The following is a 24,770-nucleotide window of genomic DNA, read 5'->3' on the forward strand; positions in this document are numbered from 1 at the left end:
AAATAAAATCCTGAGGTCCTCAACCAATGTCTCAGCGACAATAGCGTACGTACCAATCCTATAGCTGAAAACAGAGCTCGATGTCTTACGAGATAAAGTCAAATGTTTGGTCTTTCAAAAATTTAAGGGCATACAATTGCGGTCAGCCCACTCAATAACTTTGTTAATATTCAATTGTAGCAAAAGGTGATCCATAATATTCCTGATCGGACAATATATTTTGACATCATCCGCAAACATCTGAAAATTGCACGTCAAAAGATCCCCGATATCGCTTATAAAAATAATAAAAAGAAGGGGACCCAAAACAGAGCCTTGGGGGCACTCCAGACTTAGCCAAGAAGGATTCCTCAGACATCTGTCCACCAAAACGTACTGAAAAACACTTGTCACGAAGATAAGAGGACAGCCAATCATTAAAACTATCGCTGAAGCCGAAGCCCTTGGTCTTTGATAACAACAAATGATGGGGCATCTTGTCAAAAGCTTTGGTAAAATCAAAATATATCACATCTACTTGACCCCTATGCTCAGTTGCATTAACTGAATCCTGCAAAAAGGCAGCCAAATTAGAAGCTGGTGAGCAACCTTTAATAAATCCATCCTGAAATGACGATAATATCGGGAGAACATTGTCATAAATATGTCCAAATAGAATCCTCTCGAAGACTTTGGAAAAGGTACCGAGGATAGAAATAGGCCTGAAATTATCCAGAGAAGGGACACCAGGCTTAGGTATAGGAGTAATAACTGCATGTTTCCATAGGGAAGGAAAAGAAGAAGACGACAAGCTCCAATTAAGCAGGGAAGCCAGGATAGGAGAAGCAATCTCATTTAAACCTTTGATAACAAATGCAGGAAGCCGACCGCCGACCTAGCGTTAAGAATATTTATAGCACAGGATACGTCAGAAGATGAAACCATCGGAATGTCAAGAATCTGATGGTTGTCGATACAGGCACTGCCAGATGTAGTCTGCGTAGGAAAGTCCTGGTATACTGATTGAAAATATTCACCAAAATGCTGACAACTCAACCGAGGATCAGAAATAGTCCGTCCATCGACAATAGGGGCTGGAGTCCTCACAGAGTTAGACTTCTGTCGAGAAATATATTTCCAAAAATTCCTTGGATTAGAACAAAGGTCAGATTCACACTTCCGAGCCCAAACCACTCTGGCATCCGCTATCGCGTACTTAACATCTCTATGCAGCCGAGAAAATAAGAAATAATCATTTGACATACCAGAAGATTTAAACCTGCGATGAGCAGCCTTCTTTCTCTTGAGAAGATTAACAATGTTCCTGTTGAACCAAGGTGGAAATTTGGTTGACTTAGGACGAAAGGCAGGAACATGTTTATCAATCGCTGCAGTAATTATTTTCTGTAAACCCAGAACCGATTCTTACAAATCGACGGTTAAGAGAATATTACACCAATCAGCAAACCTCACAACGTCATACAAAGCACGATAGTCACCACGATCATAGCGAAAAACCAGGCTCGCTTCCGCCACATCAACAGTTGCGACTTCAAGGAACCAAATTTCAAATTGTAACAGTCTTGTTACAATAAGTAATAAGTTATGTAAGGATATTCAGGATGACATCAAATAGATTACATAATAATAAATTACATAATGATAATAATAATAAAACAGTCAATGAACACAAATATTAATACAGTAATTACAACCACAATAATGGTCAGGATAATAGTAGTAAACGATTTTTACATGACATGTAATATAACATAATCAAAACAGTAAGCATGACATAAAAACAGACAAAAATATATAATGTATTCAACAAAGATAACAATAAAAATTATTACATGTAAATAACAACACATAAAATAGTGATAGTAATGTCAATAGTAAGTGATAGATTCAGATTACACATAAGAGAGTTTAAAATAAATAATCGTTCTGAATTTATTCCAGGTATATAAACGTAAAACTAGTATTCAGACCCATTAACAAAGAAACCGCTAGTTTTAACCTTTTTTAACTACTAGTCTTACATTAACAATCTTATAAAATTCACTTGCAAATCCCTTTTGTTGTCTATCTTAACAGTTTATGAATGAAGTCTATTGCATTATTTATTTCAATTATACACTTATAGTTTTACTATAACTCACTGATAGTACTTTCTTGGTTACTGAATTACTCGTGGTGTTACCTTAATCATGTTAAACTGGATACTCTCCTCGCTGGACTGACGTCTTGCAGACTCACACCTGTGACTCTCCACGCTGGACTGCCATCATACATCTCACAGACTGGTTCATGGATTTCCATTGAACTTGCACAACTTCACACACCTCGCAACCTCTCCTCGCTGAACTGCCCTTGCAAGACTGATGCTGTAACGCCTCACAGACTGGTTTGCGGAACTCCACCAAACTGAACTTTTAGCTGGTCTTACTGGGCTATTTATATTGTTAGCCTCTTTACCTGTAGGATTGGACCCAAGTCAAAGCATGAGAAGAGTCGACCGAAGCTTTGTTCCCATAATTTCCAAGCCTGGTCTCTTCTCACCACACAACAAACAGGTGTTCATTTTGTAAGGGGTAGTATAACAAAAGACAATTGTAAAACAGACCTATTCTTTACAAAAAGGGTTCTCCTTGTTCCTTTCTAGATTCTCCAATTAAATACATTTTCTATTACTTTTATAATTGGCAGGAATCCGTTATTCAGGATTGCTATACCAGTCTTGTTACAATAAGTTATGTAAGGATATTCAGGATGACATCAAATAGATTACATAATAATTAGACAGAAATTCTGAAAAAAATGCACTGTAAAATTATTCATCTTCAGACACTGTTCTTAAGGAGATTAAACTTGAATAAATTAAGTAAGAAACTAGAAACATAAAAGATAGGATATATACAAATAAAAGACAATGATGCAAATGTGAAGTTGAGCAAACTGTAGAAAAATGTTCAGAAATTTTGATGAGCACATGGATGGATTTAATAGATGATCAGTTACCTTAGAGGCAAAGTTCTTTGACAAGAACCTGCAAAAGCTATCGTACTATGATAAGTGCCTGAATCTAGTGGTACTTATGTGAAATAATGCAAATATATAGATATTGGTCTAGGTCATGGGCAAGACGGTAAACTACTCTGAACTATCCACGAGGGTAGATTGTGCTTTCTCAACAATCGCCCCTTCTTATCCTCAATTATTTTTTTTCTACTATTAGTTCTGTGGTTATAGGTCAGGTCTGACCCTACAAGGTCCTCTGTACTGAAGAGCTAGAGCTTGTCTTGTAGAGGGCTGCCTGTGGATTGTCCCAGGGATTCCTTTTCTTGTCTGGTGACTGCATAATAAGTCTAAGAACTGAAGTGCCTGTTGAGTAAAGTTTGGCCTCCTAATACAGTAATAATCCCCTCAAAAAAGATAAAAAGTAAAGGTGTATGTAACTTATTTATATATTCTTTTTGGGCAGAGGAATAGCCAATTTCATTATACATGATAAGTAATTACGTATAAATTTTTTGTTTCTATTTATTTGCCTTCTTTGATATTTTTATTAGATTGTTACATTAACAGATGCAAAAGTGTTGTGTAATTATAGTTTATTTTTATATGGTATGTTACTGTATATTATATTGAATATTAAATTATGTTACTTTTAGGGCAAGCTGGATATTCAGCATATAAGTACATCCCATACGGCCCAGTGAATGAAGTGCTTCCATACCTGTCTCGTCGTGCTCAGGAGAATAAAGGTGTTCTCAAGAAAATTAAGAAAGAAAAGAAATTGCTCCTCAAAGAACTTCTCAGGCGCGTCCGTACTGGCCAAATATTTTACAAGCCGCGAGGAAACTACACTCCTGTCTAAAACTGTCTAGATATTTATTTGATGATTCATTTTTAATTTAATTATTGAGGAATCTCATGTCTAAATTATTTGTGTAGAATATTAGAACGTTATAATTGCTGTACTTGCAAGGAATTTAGTCAAAATATTTTTCACTAAATGCCATATAATTATAAAGACAAAATGAGATTTTGTCCAACGTTGTTATCATGCATAGTTTGCAATAAACTGATTGTTCAAAATTTCTGTTTTTTATTTGACAATACCGTCCCCCCAGATATGTTGACTTTCTTTTAAATTTATGTTGTAATTCAAAATTTGTTAACATTCAGTATAAATCTGAAAAAGTAATTTTAAATTATCTGTGCAGTCATCTAAATTTATGTTAGCGAGTTATATTTATTGATAATACAATTATAATTGGTAACAAAAAAGAAGTTAAATAGTACACAAATTTTATTTTTTAAAAAGTAAGTAAATTGAGCTTTATATATTAATAATCAAAAATTAGAAAGTAATATGTTTATAAAAATGTAAACAAATGTGTGATGATACACTGATGAAATATAATTCAGCAAGTAATATTATATATATATATATATATATATGAATTAAAAAAGCCTTATTGTAAGTATAATTCATACAATATAATAATATATATTTATTACTGTTATAATATTGTATTTTCAATAGATAAATTATTTAAAATAGTTTACCGCAAATATTAATAAACTTGTTATTTAATATTTTTAATGATTAATTTTTAAAAAGATACTCAAGTAAATTTTTGAAACTCCATACATATATATATTTTTTTTTTAAAGAAAATTTATTAAAAAAAAAATAGGTAACAAAGTACTTATTGTATATTTAATAAATTTTATTGAAACTGGAAAAATGTTTTAAAAGTTATTAATCTTAATTTTTATATTTATTAACTAAAAATATAGAATTATGGATGTATGTATTATACGTGCATATTCTCTCTTAAATGTTAATTATTTGACTTGAATCCGTTGTGATGGATTTTAATATTTATTATAATTAAAAAGTGTTAATAAAAATTAAGAAAATTAAATAAATTATTACTAATGCTATTATTAAATGAAATCTGTTATTTATTAATGTTTACATATAAAAATATTTGTTAAAAATAAATTACTGGATAATTAATTAAGTGTACATTTACTAACTGTCATTAACTGATATTTTAATTACAGTAAAAATAATGAAATTATACGTGTAATATGGTGATATATGCATGTATATGTACAATTTATTTTGTTTTAATTTTAACTTTGTTTTTCTTCTTGTTTTTTAAGTAACAAAATTCTAAAATATATTGTAATTATCTGTGATGAACAATAATAAAATTCATATTTGATTCATCTTAACAAATTTATACATTAACTAATATATATGCTTATTATTATTATTATTAAGTTGAACTTGAACAACAATAATAAAATTCATATTTGATTCAAGTTCAACTTAATAATAATAAATAAGCATATATATTAGTTTTATTCTTGTATGAATATTGGTATGATTAAGTTAATTTGTTTGTTGTTGTAAACATTATTTAAAATATGACATCCTAATGATTTGCTAAAATATTTTTGAGTTAAATTCAAGTTAGCTACGAATAAAGTTTCTTTTTAATATGATTTATATTTTATGTATAATTACTCAATTCAATATTAACTTAAGTCCAGTTTGAAATTGAAATTTAAGCTATAAATAACTCATTTTGTGTATATATGTATATACATATTATTTTTTTTGTTTTGAGGTGTTAACACATTCCAAGTGGAATAAAAAAATATTTTTCACATGTATAGCACAATACATGCTGCTAATTTTACATAATCTACTGTTTACTTACTTTTTTGTCATTGCCGGGTTCAGGTTATTCTAGTGTATATAACATATTATTGATTGAAGTGATAACAAATTCAGCTGCTAGCAGCAGGATAAGATGAATGACGAGGAAAATCAGAACTATCTGACTTTCAGTTTCGCTCAAATAATCTGTTTGTCATAGTTAACAGCTCCAGAGTAAAGATTTATGCAATATATAACATACTCGAAAACTGTGTGTATTTAAAATATTGTTTTAGTCTTTACTTTTGAAATATATTTCTAGTTTGCATGATGGTATGAATTGATTCTTATCATAATAAGGTATTTGTAGAGAACCTAACAGTTTTGCATTAATTGTTCTCTAATTATGAATTTGATGTCAGTTACAGTGTATGGAAAGTCCCTTATTGAATGTGTTAAAATCACATAGTATACAATTATATGTTTTTTAAGATGTAAAGAAATTTAAGAAAATCAGTATTAATTTCACAGTATGCATAGAATGTATAAAAATGAGTATTTTAGTTAGTCTTGTATCAGTTAAAATAATTATATTTCATTTAGATAACTATAATTTCACTACTTAATCAATAAAAAAATTCAAGATATTTTTATAAAAATAGATGATTTCTTATGAAATGTGCAAAAGTCTAGTGATGCAATATTAAGTATTATTTCAGTATTTTTTTTATATTGATTTTTCTTTTTATTTAAAATTACTTTTTATTTAATTAATCATATTTTGATTTGATATTTGAATTAAATAGGTTTTTTTTTTACTGTAAAAAAGTGTGTTATATTTATATCTATCAAAAATATGAAATCACTTTTATTAAAATTATTTTTCATAATAATGAAGACTGTACATTAAATGTATAAATTTCATTTAAAATCATAGCATCACATTTTTCATTATCACTGCAAGAGAAAATATCAGAATGCTCTTGTTTATGAGAGATGCTTTAAGAAACATTATGTTGTACAAAATTAAAAAAAAGTAACATTATTGCATTTCTACTAGATAATTTATAATACTTTTCTTTTTTCATTGAAATTGTTTTCAGTTTATTCAGTTTGATTTTAAACAGAAAAATATAAATTTGATATTTATCCATAACTAAATTATAAGTCTGCTAACATAAACACAAAAACATATGTTATATTTATTATTATTTTTAGTTTGAGGAATCAGAGGCAATATCTTCTATTCCCATTGTGAAAAAATTGTATGGCCCTGAATCAATAGAAAAGAAATTTAGTATAAATTATGATATGACACTTGAAATAGCCTAAGTAATGTCTTAAATTTAATAAATATTGCCTGTGAATTTTATTTGGTAATAATTTTTTTTTTTTTTTTTTTACTAAATTATTTTCATAGCAATTGTTATTATTTTTTTAATGTATTTATTTATTAGAGGTGATGTACTTAACTGGTAATGATGTTAAGAAGTTAAACATTTTGAATAATACATAAGCAAACCTTTTCATTTGTTTATTATATTTATATTCAAAATTTCATTCATAAAGTGTTTAAAATCACTATAGAAACTTTTGTATTATTCATTTATATTTTATTCTATTTATTCGTTTTTGTATCATTTATTATATATATATTATTATTGTGATTTCTTTAATGAAATTATTTGGGATTAAAATTACTTAAATTGCCAGAAACTTATTGGTAACAAATTTGTATAATGTATTGAGTACAATTATAATTGATAAGTTTTTATATTAGACATATTGTATACAAAAATATTTTTATTTTTTTCTCATGATTGAAACACATCTGCACATGGTAATTCATATGCCAGGTTACTGTGATCGAATTAACAGTCTCATAATTCATGAAATACATTCTCTTGTAATTATAATTAAAATTAATTTTATTAAGCCTGAATTTAAATAATAAATAAGTTGTAATTATTCCTATTACTGTCCGGTTACTGTATTATTATTTATATAATTAATATAGATTGATTCTACAAATAATTTTGCATTGTCACTTAATTATTTCCTTTCTTTTTTTTCATTTTACATAACTAATAATATATATATATATATATATATATAAAAGTATAAAACAGTTTACCACCAAGAGTACAAAATTCAATACTGCTGCTTACCTTAGTAAAAGTAATAAAATTATAACATCTGCATATAGAAAACCAACAATTAATAAAATAACTACTATTAACAGAAGTTTGAATCGTCCTTGTGCACACAAAATTAATACATTTACAAACATGTTAAATAGAGCAATACATTACACACATAATAAAATATAATTTTAATGATAATTATTTAATAATAATTTAAATAATAAAGAATTTACTGCAGAACTGTGCACCATCAATAAGGCTTTAAATATTGTTAAGCCAAAATACCATCATATCCTTATTTGTAGTGACTCGTTTAGTACACTCTAAGCTTTGGAAGATTTTTACTCTAGACATCAACGAAATTTATAACATAACTGCGGAATTGAACCATCGTAACACACAAGTGAGTTTCTGCTGGGTCCCTAGCCATGTAGGACTTGTGGGCAATGAACGCTCAGATTCTGATTTTAAGGACGCATGTAGTCAACCTTCTTTCACCAATTGTATTACTACATGCGATTGTGTAAAACACGCTCTCTGAATAAAGTGGCAAGGTGACTGGACTGCCACAGTGGATAATAAACTCCGATACATTAAAAAAACTGTGTTGCCATGGTACTCGTCTTTTAGAAAACTCTGCCAAGAAGAAGTAGTCCTTTGTTGATTGCGGTTAGGCTGTACTAGTCACATACAAATGTCTAATGTCAAAGATAAGTGCACCAACATGCATATGATGCAACTGCTGCTTGACTGTGTGCCACATTCTTGTGAATTGCATTTGTTATGCGGCCTTGTGTCGTAAATTTAAATTACCCAGCAACATTCGTCAAATCCTAGGCAATGATAAAGAAGTTTTGGACCAGGTCTTTTTATATCTTAAAGAATTAATATTTTACACAATTTTTAATAGTGTTTTTTTTTTTTTTTTTACTTTTATGTGTTTGATTTTTAATTATATTTTCTTCTGTTATCCAAGAAGGAGCCTTTTACACTCCTCTCAGAGTTCGTTAAATTTATTTCAATTTTATTTTGTTTATATATATATATATATATATATATAGTTGTTTTTATTTATTTTTAAGTTTTTTATCTGTGATAGTAGTTAAATTTATCTTTTAGTGATATTAGTTTTAAGTTTTTTAGTTTGTTTTTTAATGATATTTTATCTGTTATTATTAGTTGTTAAGTTTTTGCCTTTTAATATTTTACGTTTTTAACCTAGGTTTATTTTTTAGTTTTCCCGTTATACAAGTTGGGGCCCTTTACACTCTTGTTGGACTTTGTTAAATTCTTTTTAATTTAGTTAGATTTTAGGTTTTTAATTTTATGCATATTTCTAATTTTAGTTTTAAGACTGTGATACTAGTTTTAAGTCTCTTTTAAAAAAGAAAGTTTTTATGCAAGAGTAGATGCCAAGCTGGGTGTTCCCCAGAGTTAGGTCCTGTGGTCTTGCCAGTTTAGTGCAAAAAAAAAAAATAATAATGAATAACAATGTACTATTTTTTAACCTGGACTGTTACTTTCATCTTTGCTGGAACGTGCGGCACTTTCTCTTTTCTGTTGTCGAAAATTTTGGTTATGTCTTTTCATTGATTTAGTTTTTTTGTTATTTCGTTGTATTGCCAATTCTAATCCACCTCGAATTAAATTGTTGAAGTCAATAATTGATACATGTGGTGCAGATTGTTCTTGGACTTCTGTTACTTGCCAAGATCGATGTTGAGAAACTGATTCTGATTGTTTGTTATGACATCGCAGACGAGTCCTCCTTTTTCTCAGTAAAGATGTCGATTTTGACTCTGGTTGTACTTCCTGTAACAGTTACTTCCTTTTTTCAGTGAGATTATATATAACAGAACCAGAGGAACTAGATTCCCCTAGTTTTATTCAGTTTATTAGTTTTGATAAAATAGCATCGGTAGATAGCTCTTAAAAAGTTAAACAGGATAAGAGAAGCATATTTAGTGTTACTTTTATTGTGTGGTAAATAAGCTGGTTCAGAGAAAAAGTTATTTATAGAGAAATCTTTTATAAGATGTGATAAATAGAATCCAACATCACAGCAGTTTTGTTCATCAACATTTGATAGACAATGAGGAAATGTCTAATACTAGTGTAATATCAAGGTAGTTTATTAAATTGCAAAGTTTTTAAGAGATAATTTCAAACAGGTAAGTATTGAAGCAGAAGAAATGGTAAAGGTTAGAAGATTTGCTTTCAATTACAATGCTAGATAGGAGGAGCATACGTGTAATGTTTGTTACTGATAAATGTTGGAAGAATTTTGTTTTGAGGGAAATGAAATATTGGAAAATCTCAATCTATTTAAAGTGTGGGTTGTAAATACTACTCTTTAATGAGGTTATTTGTTAAGATCTAGTTGTTTGCAATTTAGCTGGTAACAATCCAACTATGCTGTTCAAATGAACTGTAAGCAGTTCAGTAATAAGACCTTTGTTATTCTCGTAACAGTTTAATGTATTAAATTGTAAATTGTTTATAACGGGGAGAGAAAATTTATTTCTCATGGGCAGCTTGTATATATCAAAAAATGTTCATTATGGAAGTAAGTGAAATGTTTGGTTTACTTTTCAAAAATTAGTCTGTATGAAGTAAAAAAGAGTGAAAGACTAGGGATTAGGGTAATTAAAAGTACCTTGTGGATTTTTCTTCATTTGTCAGTTTGTAACCTGGCTAATGTGATCTTATCCCATTAACATATGTATCCAAAGGAAAAGGAACTTTTACTTCCCAAAAATCTATGACCTTAATAAAAATATTATTTTACTGTCATAACTCATTCAACTTTTCCTTTCATGAATACAAAAGTTATGAGAGAATTTTTTAATGAAATTTCCAGTGCCTGTAAGGTGTTTCATTAAAATTAATAAAATATATATATATATATATATATATATATATCTTTGGCTGTAGAGTGTATATATATATATATATAAACAGAAAATGCTAAAATATTAAACAAATTTTTCAAAAAAAAGTAAGTCAAAATTTTGTGCAATTTAAAGTTTCATATCAGTGAAGTGCAATATTTTAAATATTCTGAAACTTTCTGAGAATAACAATTGTATGTTTCAAAGTATACTTGAATTTTCCTGTAGTTTTATAGTAGTGGATAGTGAGAATAAGCAACTGTCAAAACAATTAATAAACTGCCAGCTTGTAATTGGAACATTATTACCGCTTAATATAATTTAATATCCTTAATTTTGTGTCTATTAATCTTCTATTATTTCAGGGTGTGTTGTCAGTTTATTTCATTAAATTACATTTCTTTATAAATTAATCTATCTTCAGTGAGAATTCCTATATACCATATACCGTGTTATTTAAGCTGTCATTTTTATTTGTTGCCAAAAGATATAGTAACCTACACCTTAACATTCTGCTATTATGAGAATGTGGTAGGAGCTCATCCTCTACATTATTAATTATAAGAAATTACTGTTCTTGTATCAACAAAAATATTATTTTAATGGTAGGACTGATTGAAGATGGGTGCATTGCTTCCCACCTAGAAGAAGGAAACAATTTTTATTAAATATCTCATTGAAAATTATTTAAATTTACAATAATATATGAAAAAATTAAGTTACTCAATTCAAGTAATAAGTGATAGGTTAATTTACCTGTAATTTAATTGATATATGATGAGCAGAAGTATCACTGGAGGATGATGGTGTTCGATGGGATGGTGGACGAAGAGGTTTTGCAGAGGAAGTGTGACGAGATTGAGCTCGACTTCTATGATGCTCCTTTTGGTCTCTCTTTGCTTCTTTTTCAGCTGGATTATATATTCCTATAATACGATAGTACTCAAGAAATGTACGAACAACATTTCTCCCTAATCTATAATCTGTGCAATTTTAAGGAATATACATAATATTTATTTTACCTATGATTTTGTTGCTTTTGTCTACAACATAGATTAAGACAAAGTTTTCAAGGATATCTTTATAATCTTGACTGAGGTAGTTTTTTCTTAAAAAAATAGAAAAGTATAAATTTTAGATGTTATAAATCTTAACGCTTAATAATTAAGTAATATTAAAATAATTTTTTTTTAGTATAAACAACTGGGTTTCAGTTATGTGAAAATTTTTTAAGGCAATTGACTCAGGAAAAATCTTATATCTAATCTATTTTCTTTATGTTTTACTTTTTTAAATTTTCTAAAATGTTGAGATCATAAGAACACAAGATTTTTTAAGATAACAGAAAGATTAAAATGAAAATCAGACATTTATATTTCTTAAAAAAAAAATGTTTACACATTAGCGTTATATTAATAAAATTTACTGCACAATTTGTTAATTATTTAATATAGTAATTCTAAAAGCTAATTCATCAGTATTTATTAGTTGCATCAACAATTTTAACTGTAACGAGGATAGTTGTTCCTAACTACCCTAATGTTTGGCAACCCTTTGGACCCCTGAGCTATGCTGAGTGCTTCCTTTTACCTTAATTGCACTTGGTTTTTTTACCTGGATATCCCATCTACTCGAAAATTTTCTATCCATTTCTTAACTGTTATATTTAATCTAAATGACCTATGTTTCTTTTAAAATTTATTTTGTATTGTTAGTTTACTTACATAATTATGAAGAGGTATGATAGATGTATATATATGTGAATATTGTTGTTTGATGAAATCCCAGGTTTTCATTTTTTGGATTATTCAAATAAATGAACAAAAACTTCTTTATTTCATGTATTGTTATGGGAATTGTGAAGTAAGTAAGAAGTTGTTAAGGAATTACTTCTGAATTATTTTATAATGACTGCTTAATATAGATTTTTCTTTTGAAAGCAAAAGAATGGAGAAAAAAATCAGTTTAGTGGATGATGTTAAAATGCATAGTTCAGTGTATTTTCTTTGTATTAAGCAGTCTTAAAATAAAATATAAATCAGTAATTGTTTTCTTTTAATAATTGTGATCCTTATATTTGTTTATGGGTAAAATATAAAACCACTGGTTATCTGTAATACATAGCTCCTTAAAAAAATGTAGTGGTTTTGCCAGGATGTAAAGGGTGTATTGATTTTCTAAATAGCACTTACTAGCCTCTATGAGCCTTGTTGTCATGTTCATTATATCAAGCAGGAGAAATAATTAAAATGAAGCCAGGACATGAGAGCAATTTCCACTTATCATAACCAGACTACTCCATTTCACCTGGAATTCTACAGAAAGTAGCATTTATTATTATGAAAAGACATGAACAAAAAATTTATTATCATGGTAGAAGACTGGTTATGTAACAAATACCCTCACATTACTGAATGCAGATAATGTTAAATTATTAAAGGTCTTATCATTAAAGCAGACCATACAATGAAGTATTTTTTAGAAATACTATTTTAAGATATATAAATCATGTAGATTACAAATGTTCCTTTTACAGCAAAATAACCAAAATAACAGTTCATATCTTTCATTCCCACCAAAGAGACTTCCTAGATGAACCCCTGTTTTCATGGCGTAATCTAAAATGGTATAGTTGCAATTTGTTTGATACAAACTAATAATTTAATTATATATATTCTCATCAAGCATTAAGTATTAATTTAATTAATTTATGATTAGTTTAAAGGATACATGATTCTTCAGTGTAGTAATGAATGCCTGATGAATTTGAATGTCTGTAACCATGAAATGAGACAACTAGAGAATAACAGTTCACAGAGTCCTTTAATGCATCACATAGAACCCTGAAAATGTAACAGTTAAGATTATTTAATTTTATTGTTATTAATTTATGTTGAGAATTAGTTTTACAAACTGGCAGAATAGAATGAGTTACATTTTGCGGCTTTTTCTAGAATTTTTACATTTTCATATGTTAATGTGTGTCGGACACATAACATAATTAAGAAGCAAAATAAATTAGCTTCTTAAGATAAATATATAATTTAGCTAAATGTAAAACAATTAAAATAATTTCTTTGACCATTCAATTTTTTTTTTGCAATCTTAGTAGGCACATGATTTTTTTTATTGTAATAGCAAATTCACCTATTTTGTGCATGTGACACTTAAATTTTGTTTAAAATGCGTGATAATATTAATTAAAAAATATTTTAAACAAGCGTACTGTAATTATAACAGTAATTCATAAATTATGAGTAAATAATACTGAAACAAAATCCTCCAACTCTGCATTGTATAATTTCCACTGTTCTTTAACTTGACTAGTGAAAGTTATAATTTTGACTACGTAATAAACAGGCCTAGTGTATAAAAATTAGTAAAGTTATATTTGATATAGGGATTCACAATAGAGATACAGTGTATGTCAATCAGGTCTTGTAAATGGATCCAGTGAAGATTAATTAACTCTACGTTTATTTGTTACAGATGAACATAAAGTTTAAAGTACAATTTTTTATCTATGTTGATGCATTGACTGCACTTCACTGATAGACAAGTTAAATTAATAATATTCTTGTAAATGACAAAAATGAATTTTTATCTCTTTCATAATAGGCTAAATTTCAATAAAATGAAATTAATTAAATAAAATTATAATCATACATACCCCAGTCAATATATGATATGTTATGTTTGCTTTAAGATAACATATCAACCTGTATTACTAGTTAGAGTAATATGCACAGCTAAATGAGATTACTTAAATTAGAAACAGCTTTACTCTGGTAATTAGTAAACTGTTTGCTATTGTAAATGTCAAATTTAGTTAATGTTATTCTCTGCTTGCTGAAAGAGTCTTGAGAATCCTTTTATTTTTATACTTTTGACTGCTGATACTGCTCATTAACTTTTCATCTAATTATATTTTAACATGTTGCTCCTTTGTGTATCATTCGCTGTTTTATTTTATGTTTTCTAATACATTAATTCTTTTGATCAGCCAGTAATTTTTTTTTTTTTGCGAGTATTTGGCGTAGTGATTGATGTAAATTGTTTAAAAACATCTTAGATTAGAAAAATACTGATCAGGATACATTTGTTGGGATCTAATTGGTCAGAATAATTAACCCATTTAAACCATTTTTATGTCACTTCGTAATTCATATCAGTTTATAGATTGTTGCATAAAAAATAAGGTTAAAGAAACCATTTCAGCTTGACCAAATATGATAGCTTTTTTTATAAGATAAAATGAGTTAATTTATTTTGTGGTGTATTTTTAAAAAAAATTATTTATTTAATGAGATATGTGGGCATCGACTGCTATGATCATTTAGCCCGAATGGAAATTTTAGCATAAGAAAATGCCATGCCTGACCAGGATTCGAACTCAGGATCTCTAGGTGAAAGGTGGAGATGCTACCACTTGTACCACGGTGAATTCAGTAAAGTTCAGTTTTAGCAAGTCTTTTGTTCTATTCATATACATTGTTTTTTGAAGGATTAATTATATAAAAATTTGGTATAAGAGATTCTAAAGAGCCAGGAAATTTATATGCAAATTATTTTATGTGGAATATGAAAAAAATGTTCATATCATAATTATATGCTTCTGATACACTTGTTCTGCAGGGAACGTTATCATCACAATGATTCCATTATAAAAAACAAAAATCATAAACTGCTTAATTGCAGTGGTCAGCATTTTTGTTGGTTGGCTGGGGAGGATGAACATTACTTACTTGACTGGAATTTCAACTCTGGTTCAATGTCTATAATCCACATTTAATTAGAAATGACATATGAGTATCTAAACAGTCATGTTTCAGTAATTTTGCAATGATCAGGTGATTCTGCTTCTGTTTAACAGTCAAGATGTGAGAGACCCATCTAGCCAAAATATGTGTCTTTACAAATCATTGTTCAGAATAATAAATACTGATGTTACTGAAATCCTGGTTGCTTGATGATCTTTAAAAAAGACTGACACAAGTTTCACACTTTTCCCATCTGTTGATGTTGTGTGCCTTCATGGTCTAGGGTCATAATTTATGCTTATACTATACCCTTTATGAAAAAGAGCAGTCCAGCAGGAATTTGAACTAACTCTACTGACTACTTACTACAAACTTCATCTGTTGTTAATTTTTGCCATATGAAGAAGTCTCATACTTGATGTAAGATCCCCTTGATCTTTTATCCCCAACTTTTACGGCGCCTGCAGATGCTATTTCTAATACTTATCAATTCAAAATTGTTTACACTAAAAGAATAATGAACACATGTATGGTTTTTCAAGTCTCCATCTGCAACTGGCATGTACTTCAAATCCATAATGTATGAGGCATGAAATGTTCCTTATAATTGGTACACAACCAGTATCAATATTTTGGTGAATCCATGTTACTTTTTGGCAGAATGAAAAAGAATTGTTCCACTGGGCAGGAACATTTAAGTATTACACTGGCCAGATTCGCAAGGGTGCCATATTTTATTATATGATTTTCTGTATACATATTATATTTTTTAAAAAGTTGATCTTCCTACTTTTTTCTTATCATTCTTCTTTTACAAAATACATACTTGTATAATATTAATGTTTCATTTCATATCTCACATAAAACTTTGGTTGATGTAGAAAGCTTGTGCAATCTTGACTGATGTCAGGCTTAACCGGTAAGAGGATATAAAAAAAATATATATATATATAAAAAGGGATAATATTCATCAATCATTAGTTAATCTACATGACTAACAGTGTTTTTTGGGCCTAGCTTGAGGAATGAATTTTGATTAAATTTTTCCATCCTTGAATTGTGAATTTTTTTAATGAGAAAGTTTACCTGCGTGATGAACCAGTCTTATTAACATCTCGGTTGTACATTGTATTATTGATTTCATATCCATCTGTATTTTGAGATAATAATTTTGGAAAAACAATATGTCTCTCATACCTGTAAATAAAGTATAATAAAAATTATTTATATGCATTCTTTTTTTTGGTTTTTTTAGTTATAGGCTGTGTATATATATAAAATACCTAGCTGTGTTAAGAAGTATCTCAAGTTACATTCTTACACATTATTACTTATTTTGCTCTATTTTTATGTTTTATATAAAATATTTCTTTACATTGTCAGTTTATTGAATTATTCTGTAATAAATCTTCTTATAACCAGTGGGTAATTTTTTATATCATTTGCAATATCTAGTGGGTGGGAAGACCCTGTATGTTAGTTATGAAATTATTAGGATAGGTGCAGCTTACCTTCTATGAATTTAAAATGTCTGTATGGGTTCCACCAGGTTCAAAGCCCAGCTGCATTCGCCTCCTTGTCTGGTTGTTCATCTGCAACAGCATATCAGGGGGTGATCATTTCAAATGTTGATTGAACAGCCTCTTGGAGCTACTTGTTGTTGAAGTATCTGTGTTTTTGGATCTCTTCTTTTACTAAACCCCAGAGTGCATTGTCAGGTGTGGTGAGGTCAGGGCTTGTTGGTCGAGGCAATGAAGCTGGTAACTCTTCTGACCCATGTTCGATCTGGTGATTTGGAAAAAATTTGATTGAGATGTCTGTGGACATTCAAAGCAAAATGTGCTGAAGCACCATCTTTCTGAAATGTAATGATATCAGCCATCCCTTTTGCCCTTAATTCTGGAAGGTATCACTTGTCGATTCTCAGATAACTCTGTTGATTGACTGCATTGTTGATAAAAAAAAAGGACCAAGATGTTCAGCTGTCATCCCAGCCCAGATCATAACACGAGGTGGATGGCGTTCGATTCCCTCAATAAAGTGAGGATTGTCTTTCCCCCAGAAAAAAACATTTTGGTTATGAGAGCTTTGGTAAATTGCACACTTATCTAGAACATGACATGTTTCTTTATTTCTTGCAAAGCGTTCAAGCAATAACTGACATGCATAAACACGTTGATTACTGTCACTGAACTCATTAACTGTGGCTGGACAAAAACACTTAACTTTCAAGTCCTTCTGCATATGGTCTTGCATTGTTGATCTTGGAATGCCTAACTCTGCAGAACATTTGCATGTTGATTTTACTGGTGATCATTGAATCAATGCCTCCACTTCAGCACATGTCTCAACTCGAGTGTTTGGCCTCCCACTGCGTGGCACAAGAAGAGTACTTTCTGTTGCAAAAGCCTTCTTCTCCCATTCCAGTAATGTTTGCCATGATGATGATGATTTACCAAAATGCAAAAAGAAGTCATTTATAATGTTCTCCAATGTTTTATGAGTGTGGACATTCATGGACCCACACACAAGCTAACAAACACTCTTCGACAGTGAACGCACTCATATCCACCATTGTTCTGCACTTGAGAATGTAAGGTCATCCCACCACAAATGAACAGACTGGATGATCCCCACCATGGCTTATTGTCCTCATCTTTTCCATCAGCGGTGAAATTTGTCAGCAGTAGGGTCTGATTAAGCTGGATTTATTGCAGTGTAAAGGGACTTCCCACCCACTTCATATATTATATGATGTATGAATACAGTGAATCAAGTTTATTCAAAAAACCTTTTTTCTTTGAATGTTATTCTTATTAGAATGAGAAAAGAAATAGATAATGAGACAAAAAAATAATATAACTATACATCATAAAACAAAACATTTTATAATTTTGAGATTTTTTATCATAGATTACAGTTCAGCCTACTATTACACACTTTGTTAATAGCAGTCATTAAATTGATTTTTTTCTGGCTCAGGTATTAGAATAGTCTGGATTTAATGTCAAAAGTAATCAATGAGAACTGGTGTAGCTATGGTATAAATATAACATTACAAACAGAGTGCAAAAAATGTCATCCACTTGGGTTGGAAATTAATCCTAGCCATGAAATAGATGTCGTACTACTCAAAACATACCACCATACTATCGTTAAAGTGATGAGACTGCAGCAGACTCTGAATTCCTAAAATCTACCTTCCAAACTTTTATGAGGCTAATCTTTTGCAGATAGTATACAGTTCCTCTATTAAGTAGATTGTTGGACTCCTGGTCTAACTATTCAAATTAAATCAGAAAATTTTTTATGCCAAATTTTTAGACGCAAAACAATAATTTATTAAAATTTAAAAAAAATCTATCTCAAGAGTTATATATGATGCATTAAACCCTTTTTTGTTTAGACCGTGATGTACAATCATAATAATAGTAAAGAGTTTCTAATGATATAATAATAGTAATGGATGAGTTGTTATAAAATATATTTATTGATTAAATACTTTTGATTATGTTAATAAAAATTTATAGACTTTCAACATAACTATGATGAAAGATGTGATAATTTTAATTTATTAAATTTGTGCAGCATTTTGTACTTGCATGAAATATGCAACTCTCAGTCCACAAACACTTATATTGCTGCATAACGCAGTTCAGTCACTTAGGCAAGGCTTCTCTCATGCCTTGTCCAAAGAAAATATTTATTGCATTCAAACATTAGAAATTTGGTCTTTTCTAATTTCTATTAAGAACTAACCTTAATGATAGTTCACTTAGTATGATGGGTACATTTTAAGGCATAATTTCATTTATATTTCAATGTATGTATTATTTAAGGTTCATTACATGTTAAAATAGTTCCAAAAATATTATCAGCTAGAGATATCAACTATAACTGCATATCTTATAATACAATTTAAACAAATTCTTATATTTAATTTATCTGTTAAAGCTTTTATCTATTTAACTGGTTTTTGTTTAAAAATTAATAAAATCTGGTTATATGTTAAACAGACTGAATTTATATTTTAAGTAAAATAATGTATAAGGTTAACTGACATTTTATGTAGTTTACTGGTATTTTTCCCATGAAAGAAAATCTTTTTATATCTGGTTGGTTGCTTGCATAATACTGAAAGTTAGACTTTGCCTATAAGTCCATTGTAAAGATTATACCTAATAAAAATTATAAGGGGAAACAATCAGTTTAAGTGCTGACAAACATTGATGACAGAATTTAAATTAAATTTTACAGATAACTTTATTACATCACAATTTGAATTAAAAATACTAATATGAATATTTTTAATATTTTATCATCATCACTTGCTACTCAGTAAGTTTTGTAGCTGTTATATTGCCTACAAATAAAATAAAACAAACACATAAATAATTATATACATTTGTTTCATTGTACCAAGTCTGAAATGTTGTACACCATTGGATAAAGAAATTTTTGTATCTGATAATATCAAGTTTTAATTGTGCACTTATTACAGCGCTGCAATTACTCCACATAAACAATTTGTTTAATTTAGTACAAGGTTCAGCTCGTTTTGTTAAAATCCAAAAAAAGCAATTGTACCACAAAGTATGAGTATATGTATCCATGTCACAAAAAGTTAATAGCAGCTAATAAAAGTGCACCTACTTTTATTACGAGTAATAATGCAATCCACCTCGGCTCTTGGCTTTGTTCAGTGTATATTGTAAGAAGTTAATTACATTTTGGAAACAGTTTATGAAAGTAAGCTGAGAACTGTGATATTTCATGAAATAATTTCATATACTACATGAATCATATATAAATTAAACTATTATAACATGTCTGTTAATATGAACTTTCAACAGAATGGTTTACAAGACAGAGGTTATGAAGAGAACGTTCCCACAAACTGTGAAAAGACATTTTGAATCATTTAAATAAGACTCTTTTGGTTCTGTCAGAAAGTTTTAAATTTCAAACATTTTTTGAGTCGGTAAGTTAAATAAAATTTTTAAAAAACATAAAAAGTGAATAGGAAATTTTTTTTGTTGTGAAATTTGGGACGCTGTTCCTATCATCCTGCTGGAGTAATGCATGGTAAAAAAAAAAAGAAGGCATAAACAACATTTTACCTGTACACATCATCATATGTGTTTCCATAAACAAATACACCAAGCAGACTTGAGTGAGCATGAATGTCCATTACTAAGTCCAATTCGAGATTCTGAAACAAAGAAGTAGTTTCAGAAGCTTGAAGTGAATTTGTTTCAGTATGAATTTTAATTTTCTAAAATAAATCACGAAGTTCGTTATAACTTAGACGGTAAGAGTCCGCAGAACTGGACGGACGGCGAAGTCAACGAACTAACTATATTTACAGTTCTAAACATGACCTAACCTAAAAGTGAAATGAAAATGAGAAAAAAATTAAAAAATAAGCATAAACATATTATATTTCAGTTCAGTTACATTTGTAATAAAGAATACTTTCAAAAAATACCACGAATTTTGTTATACAACGTTTTTTGTCCATTTGATGAACAGCGGAACTCGAATATGTAATTTTTTTCATTTGTTTAAGGTGACTTTATGAATTGCGCCGCTATATAGCAGTACTTGATAGTATTAGGTAGCCTACAAAAACTTGATAATGTACTTGAAATAATAAAATTTAAAAAAAATGTATACTACAGCTTGTTTTAATAGTAGATCCTCTTATTAAATGAAAGTACTGAAGATGAAACAATTTTTTTAATTCCCATCACTTCTTTACGGAAGAAATAAAAGCATTATTTTACAAGAGATTAAACTATTTTTATTTAAAAAAAGGAATAAATAAAACAGAAATAATTCGATTAGTAAAGTTTTTATTCTAGATTTAGAACTATTTGAACTAACTATATATATGTAAAAGAATTTTTCGTCATTCCTATACTATTCATCCGATTGCGATGAAACTTTTGTGAGCTGTTGTGCGTACACCCGTGAATTAGTTTGTACCTGTTAGGTGGCCCTGGGATCGAGATATTTCAAAAAAAATTATTTATGGTCCGAATTGGCTCATATTCAGAATATATATTAGATACGTGAAAAGATATATTTTTGCAAAAATGGACACGCTGGGGTCAAGATATGTGAAAAATTGTATTTATGGTCTGATTTTGTTTATATTCAGAATATATTAGTTACATGAAAAGAAATATTTTTGTGAAAAAGGGAAGAAGGGAAAAAGGGGAATGGGAAAAAGGGAAACAGGTGAAGACGTGTAGAAGGAAAAGGGTGATGATGGGAGGGGATAGAGTGAAAACGGGAATGGTTAAATTTTGTGATGTTCCGTAATGTTGTTTTTTAATGTTTTATCAAACTTTCATTTGTGTTCATTTAATCTATATATATATATGTAATCCATATCACATTTACAGAAATAATACATTTCTTATGATTATTTGTTTAATAAATGAAATTGGGCCGGTAAGAGTGTGTAACAAATTTTTCTATATTTTGCTCATTATATGGAACACTTAAACATTGTTTATTATCTATTATTGTGTATCTATTTTCTATTACATATATTTAACATGTATTTTTTTAAAAACAAAATTCTAAATTAATAACAGATTTTGATAATAGAAGTGTAGTGTCTTACCTTTTTCAATATCAGTATAATTTTGTTAAAAACAGTTTTATTTATATTACAGAAAAAATTGTTTTTTCAGCGAAATAAATGATACCTGCGACATTCTTACCATACGGTTTACAATTTCATTGTATTTTTTTGGATTATATTTACTTATAAAAGTCACAGTGAATTTTATTGTTTATATCTCTTATCTTTTTGCTGAATGTAAATTATTTGAAGAAAGATAGACAGATTTATAATCTGTAACCCTTTATGGATCTTAAAAAATAATCTTTACTTAAAAAATGTTTAAAAACTTAACATTTGGATATTCAGTTTTTTATGAATGTAATATTTATGAGTGATACTTTTGTAATGAAGGAACACTTTTCTTTGGACTTTTGTGTTTCATTAAAAACAATTCAAATCCCATATTTTCTTCAGTCATAAATAAGTGATTAAAAATGAAATATGTAATTAAAATTATTTAATAAACAATTTCATTAACTCCTTCAAAACTAGAGCAATCTGCAAAATTGGCATATGTGCCAGGAGCTAGTGACTGGTAACAAATCTAGAGTGTAACTTTTAAAAGATCTTCCCATCAAAACATTTACAGAAAATTTGTTATATTTAGTTTAAACTAAATACAACAAATCCCCCACAGGTGGCTACACGCATGATATATTTCCTATAGTATCTGATGTAGGTGCGATTAGATGGGTTTCCCCCAATCGGTATATCACACAGTTTCTCTCTGGGCATGGGGGAGTTTGGCTAGGTTTCGTTTGGTGGATTCGAGTCAATGCCCAGATTGTAGGACTGATGAAACAGTGGACCATGTCCTCTTTGTCTGTCTCAGATATAGATTGAATGTTCACAAGCTGTTAGGTAACTTGAGAGAATACATTGCTTTCTGGATCTTCATACAAACTGGATGATTCGTGAGGAGTGGTCTACAGCGGCTGGTTTTCTTCGCATCCTTGCGGTATGTAGGTCTGCAGAGGGAGTTTAGTCGAGGAATTTGATCGTGGCAGGATCCCGGGTGGCTAGGGTTCCGGCCTAGGCATTTGATTGGTTGGAGGTAGGCGCATTTGCATCGTGCTACGGTTATATTGGTATTGTTTATGATTCGATTTGGGATTCCCGCTGGCGGGATTGGCCGAGTTGCTGAGGTATGGTAGCCCGTGTGACCGGGGGCGTGGCTTTATTCCACCGGTGGCTGTCCTGATTGTGACCTGGTAATGCCGCGCGAGACTCAATGATGGGACCGGGTGGGGGTGCGGAGTTTGTCTCCGGCTCCTGCGCGGACCGGAATGAGGTTACGTTCCCCATGTTAGGTGACTTAATTTTGTGGACTTACTTGGGTGTAGGTGTGAATTTCTATGTTACGTAAAAGATAATTTTGATTGGTATGAGTATAGCACTGATTTAACTATCAACTCGTTCGTTTTCTGAGGCATTCACAGTCATGAACAATGTTGTCAAATTTGGATTAGGCGTGGAGTCCGCGCTTCCACAGTTTAGTTAGTTTGAGGGAATCATGTTAGGTTAGATGTAAAGATGCCCGTTTGAGACCTACGTGAAGGCAAAATTTGATTTGTATTTTACTGATACAAATGTCTGCCGGGTGTGATTTACGTCGGGGGCATGCTGACTGAGACCTTGCTGATGACTGTGAGATGTAATCATTTAGAGGGTCTAGGGTCTAAAGACGACCTCTGGTAAAGCCCCTCAGGGCTCGAAACAGAGGGGATGATGTGGCGACCGGTAACGTCACAGGGTGGGTGTCTTTCCCCTATGGGGTTGGGATGTATTTTGTTTGAGTTAAGAATAATATCATTTTTTGGCATTAATGATGGAAGAAATAAAATTCTGGTTTAAAGATAGTGTTAATAATTTATACTACGTATTAACATACACTTTCTCAGTACCTTGTCTTGATCCAGGTTTGTTAAAAGTGAGAGTACAGCATGCAGTGTTGGATGTAACCAGTGTGAAATCTGATGCCATGATCTATTTAAATCTATTCCCATAAGAGTTGACCTGAATGAAAACTTTATATTAATTACCATTTGAGTTTTTGTTTTAATTTATATTTGCTTACTTTAGTGATAATTTGTTTATGTGTCATTGATTATATAATGAAACATAGTTTAAACATTAAAAAAAAATAGATTATGAAATTACTCACTTCATTATTAACAGAGTCGTTTTTCATAATTTATTTATACATTGTTTGAATTTTTATTTCCATAATGAACTATGTTTAAAAAAATATAGAGCAGTCTTTAAATAATTACATTTTAATTTTCTGTTAAGAAAGATTGCTGAAACTGTACCTGAATCTGGGCTAGCTTTCTCTCTAAGTGAAAGTTTTTTAGAGGTTTGCTTTAGAGTGAAGCTAATTCAGACTCAAGTAGTAATTATAATTTTTAATTTAGTTAAAAGTTAATTAATGTTGTTTATTTAAAATCTGTTACATACTTTAAATGTTGCACTAAAAAAAGAAATAAGACAAAATTAATTACAATTGTATTGTAACTGTGAACAAAATTTAGTTTATCTTAAATGATGACCACAATTATTTTTTAATAAATGAAGTTTGATTTCAGTGATGTAAATGTTAAAATTCTATTAAAAACAACTTACAAAACTTGAACCTGAAATAAAACATTTCTAAACTTTTCTTAACTAAAATATACT

The 24,770-nt window shown here is 29.5% G+C and overlaps 2 protein-coding genes across 3 annotated transcripts in view; one reads left to right on the plus strand and one right to left on the minus strand.

The window, feature by feature from the left end:
- slgA (proline dehydrogenase slgA) overlaps positions 1 to 7,696 on the plus strand; it is a 308,586-nt gene extending 300,890 nt beyond the window's left edge. For both annotated transcript variants that reach the window (XM_075362377.1, XM_075362378.1), the window contains one exon: positions 3,654 to 7,696. In XM_075362377.1, coding sequence (XP_075218492.1) covers positions 3,654 to 3,859 — 206 coding nt within the window. In that variant the 3' untranslated portion in view covers positions 3,860 to 7,696. The remainder of the gene's footprint in view (positions 1 to 3,653) is intronic.
- Positions 7,697 to 9,209: 1,513 nt separating this feature from the next.
- The window catches only part of LOC142324295 (cytosolic carboxypeptidase 6-like), a 99,391-nt gene continuing 83,830 nt past the window's right edge, over positions 9,210 to 24,770 (minus strand). Inside the window, exons 8-13 of the mRNA XM_075365223.1 lie at positions 23,999 to 24,110; positions 20,578 to 20,669; positions 16,544 to 16,654; positions 13,428 to 13,540; positions 11,454 to 11,680; positions 9,210 to 9,618 (exon numbers count right to left, since the gene is read on the minus strand). Coding sequence (XP_075221338.1) covers positions 9,310 to 9,618; positions 11,454 to 11,680; positions 13,428 to 13,540; positions 16,544 to 16,654; positions 20,578 to 20,669; positions 23,999 to 24,110 — 964 coding nt within the window. The 3' untranslated portion in view covers positions 9,210 to 9,309. The remainder of the gene's footprint in view (positions 9,619 to 11,453; positions 11,681 to 13,427; positions 13,541 to 16,543; positions 16,655 to 20,577; positions 20,670 to 23,998; positions 24,111 to 24,770) is intronic.

Source organism: Lycorma delicatula, chromosome 4 (assembly GCF_047948215.1).
Source record: "Lycorma delicatula isolate Av1 chromosome 4, ASM4794821v1, whole genome shotgun sequence".
Classification (NCBI taxonomy): domain Eukaryota; kingdom Metazoa; phylum Arthropoda; class Insecta; order Hemiptera; family Fulgoridae; genus Lycorma; species Lycorma delicatula.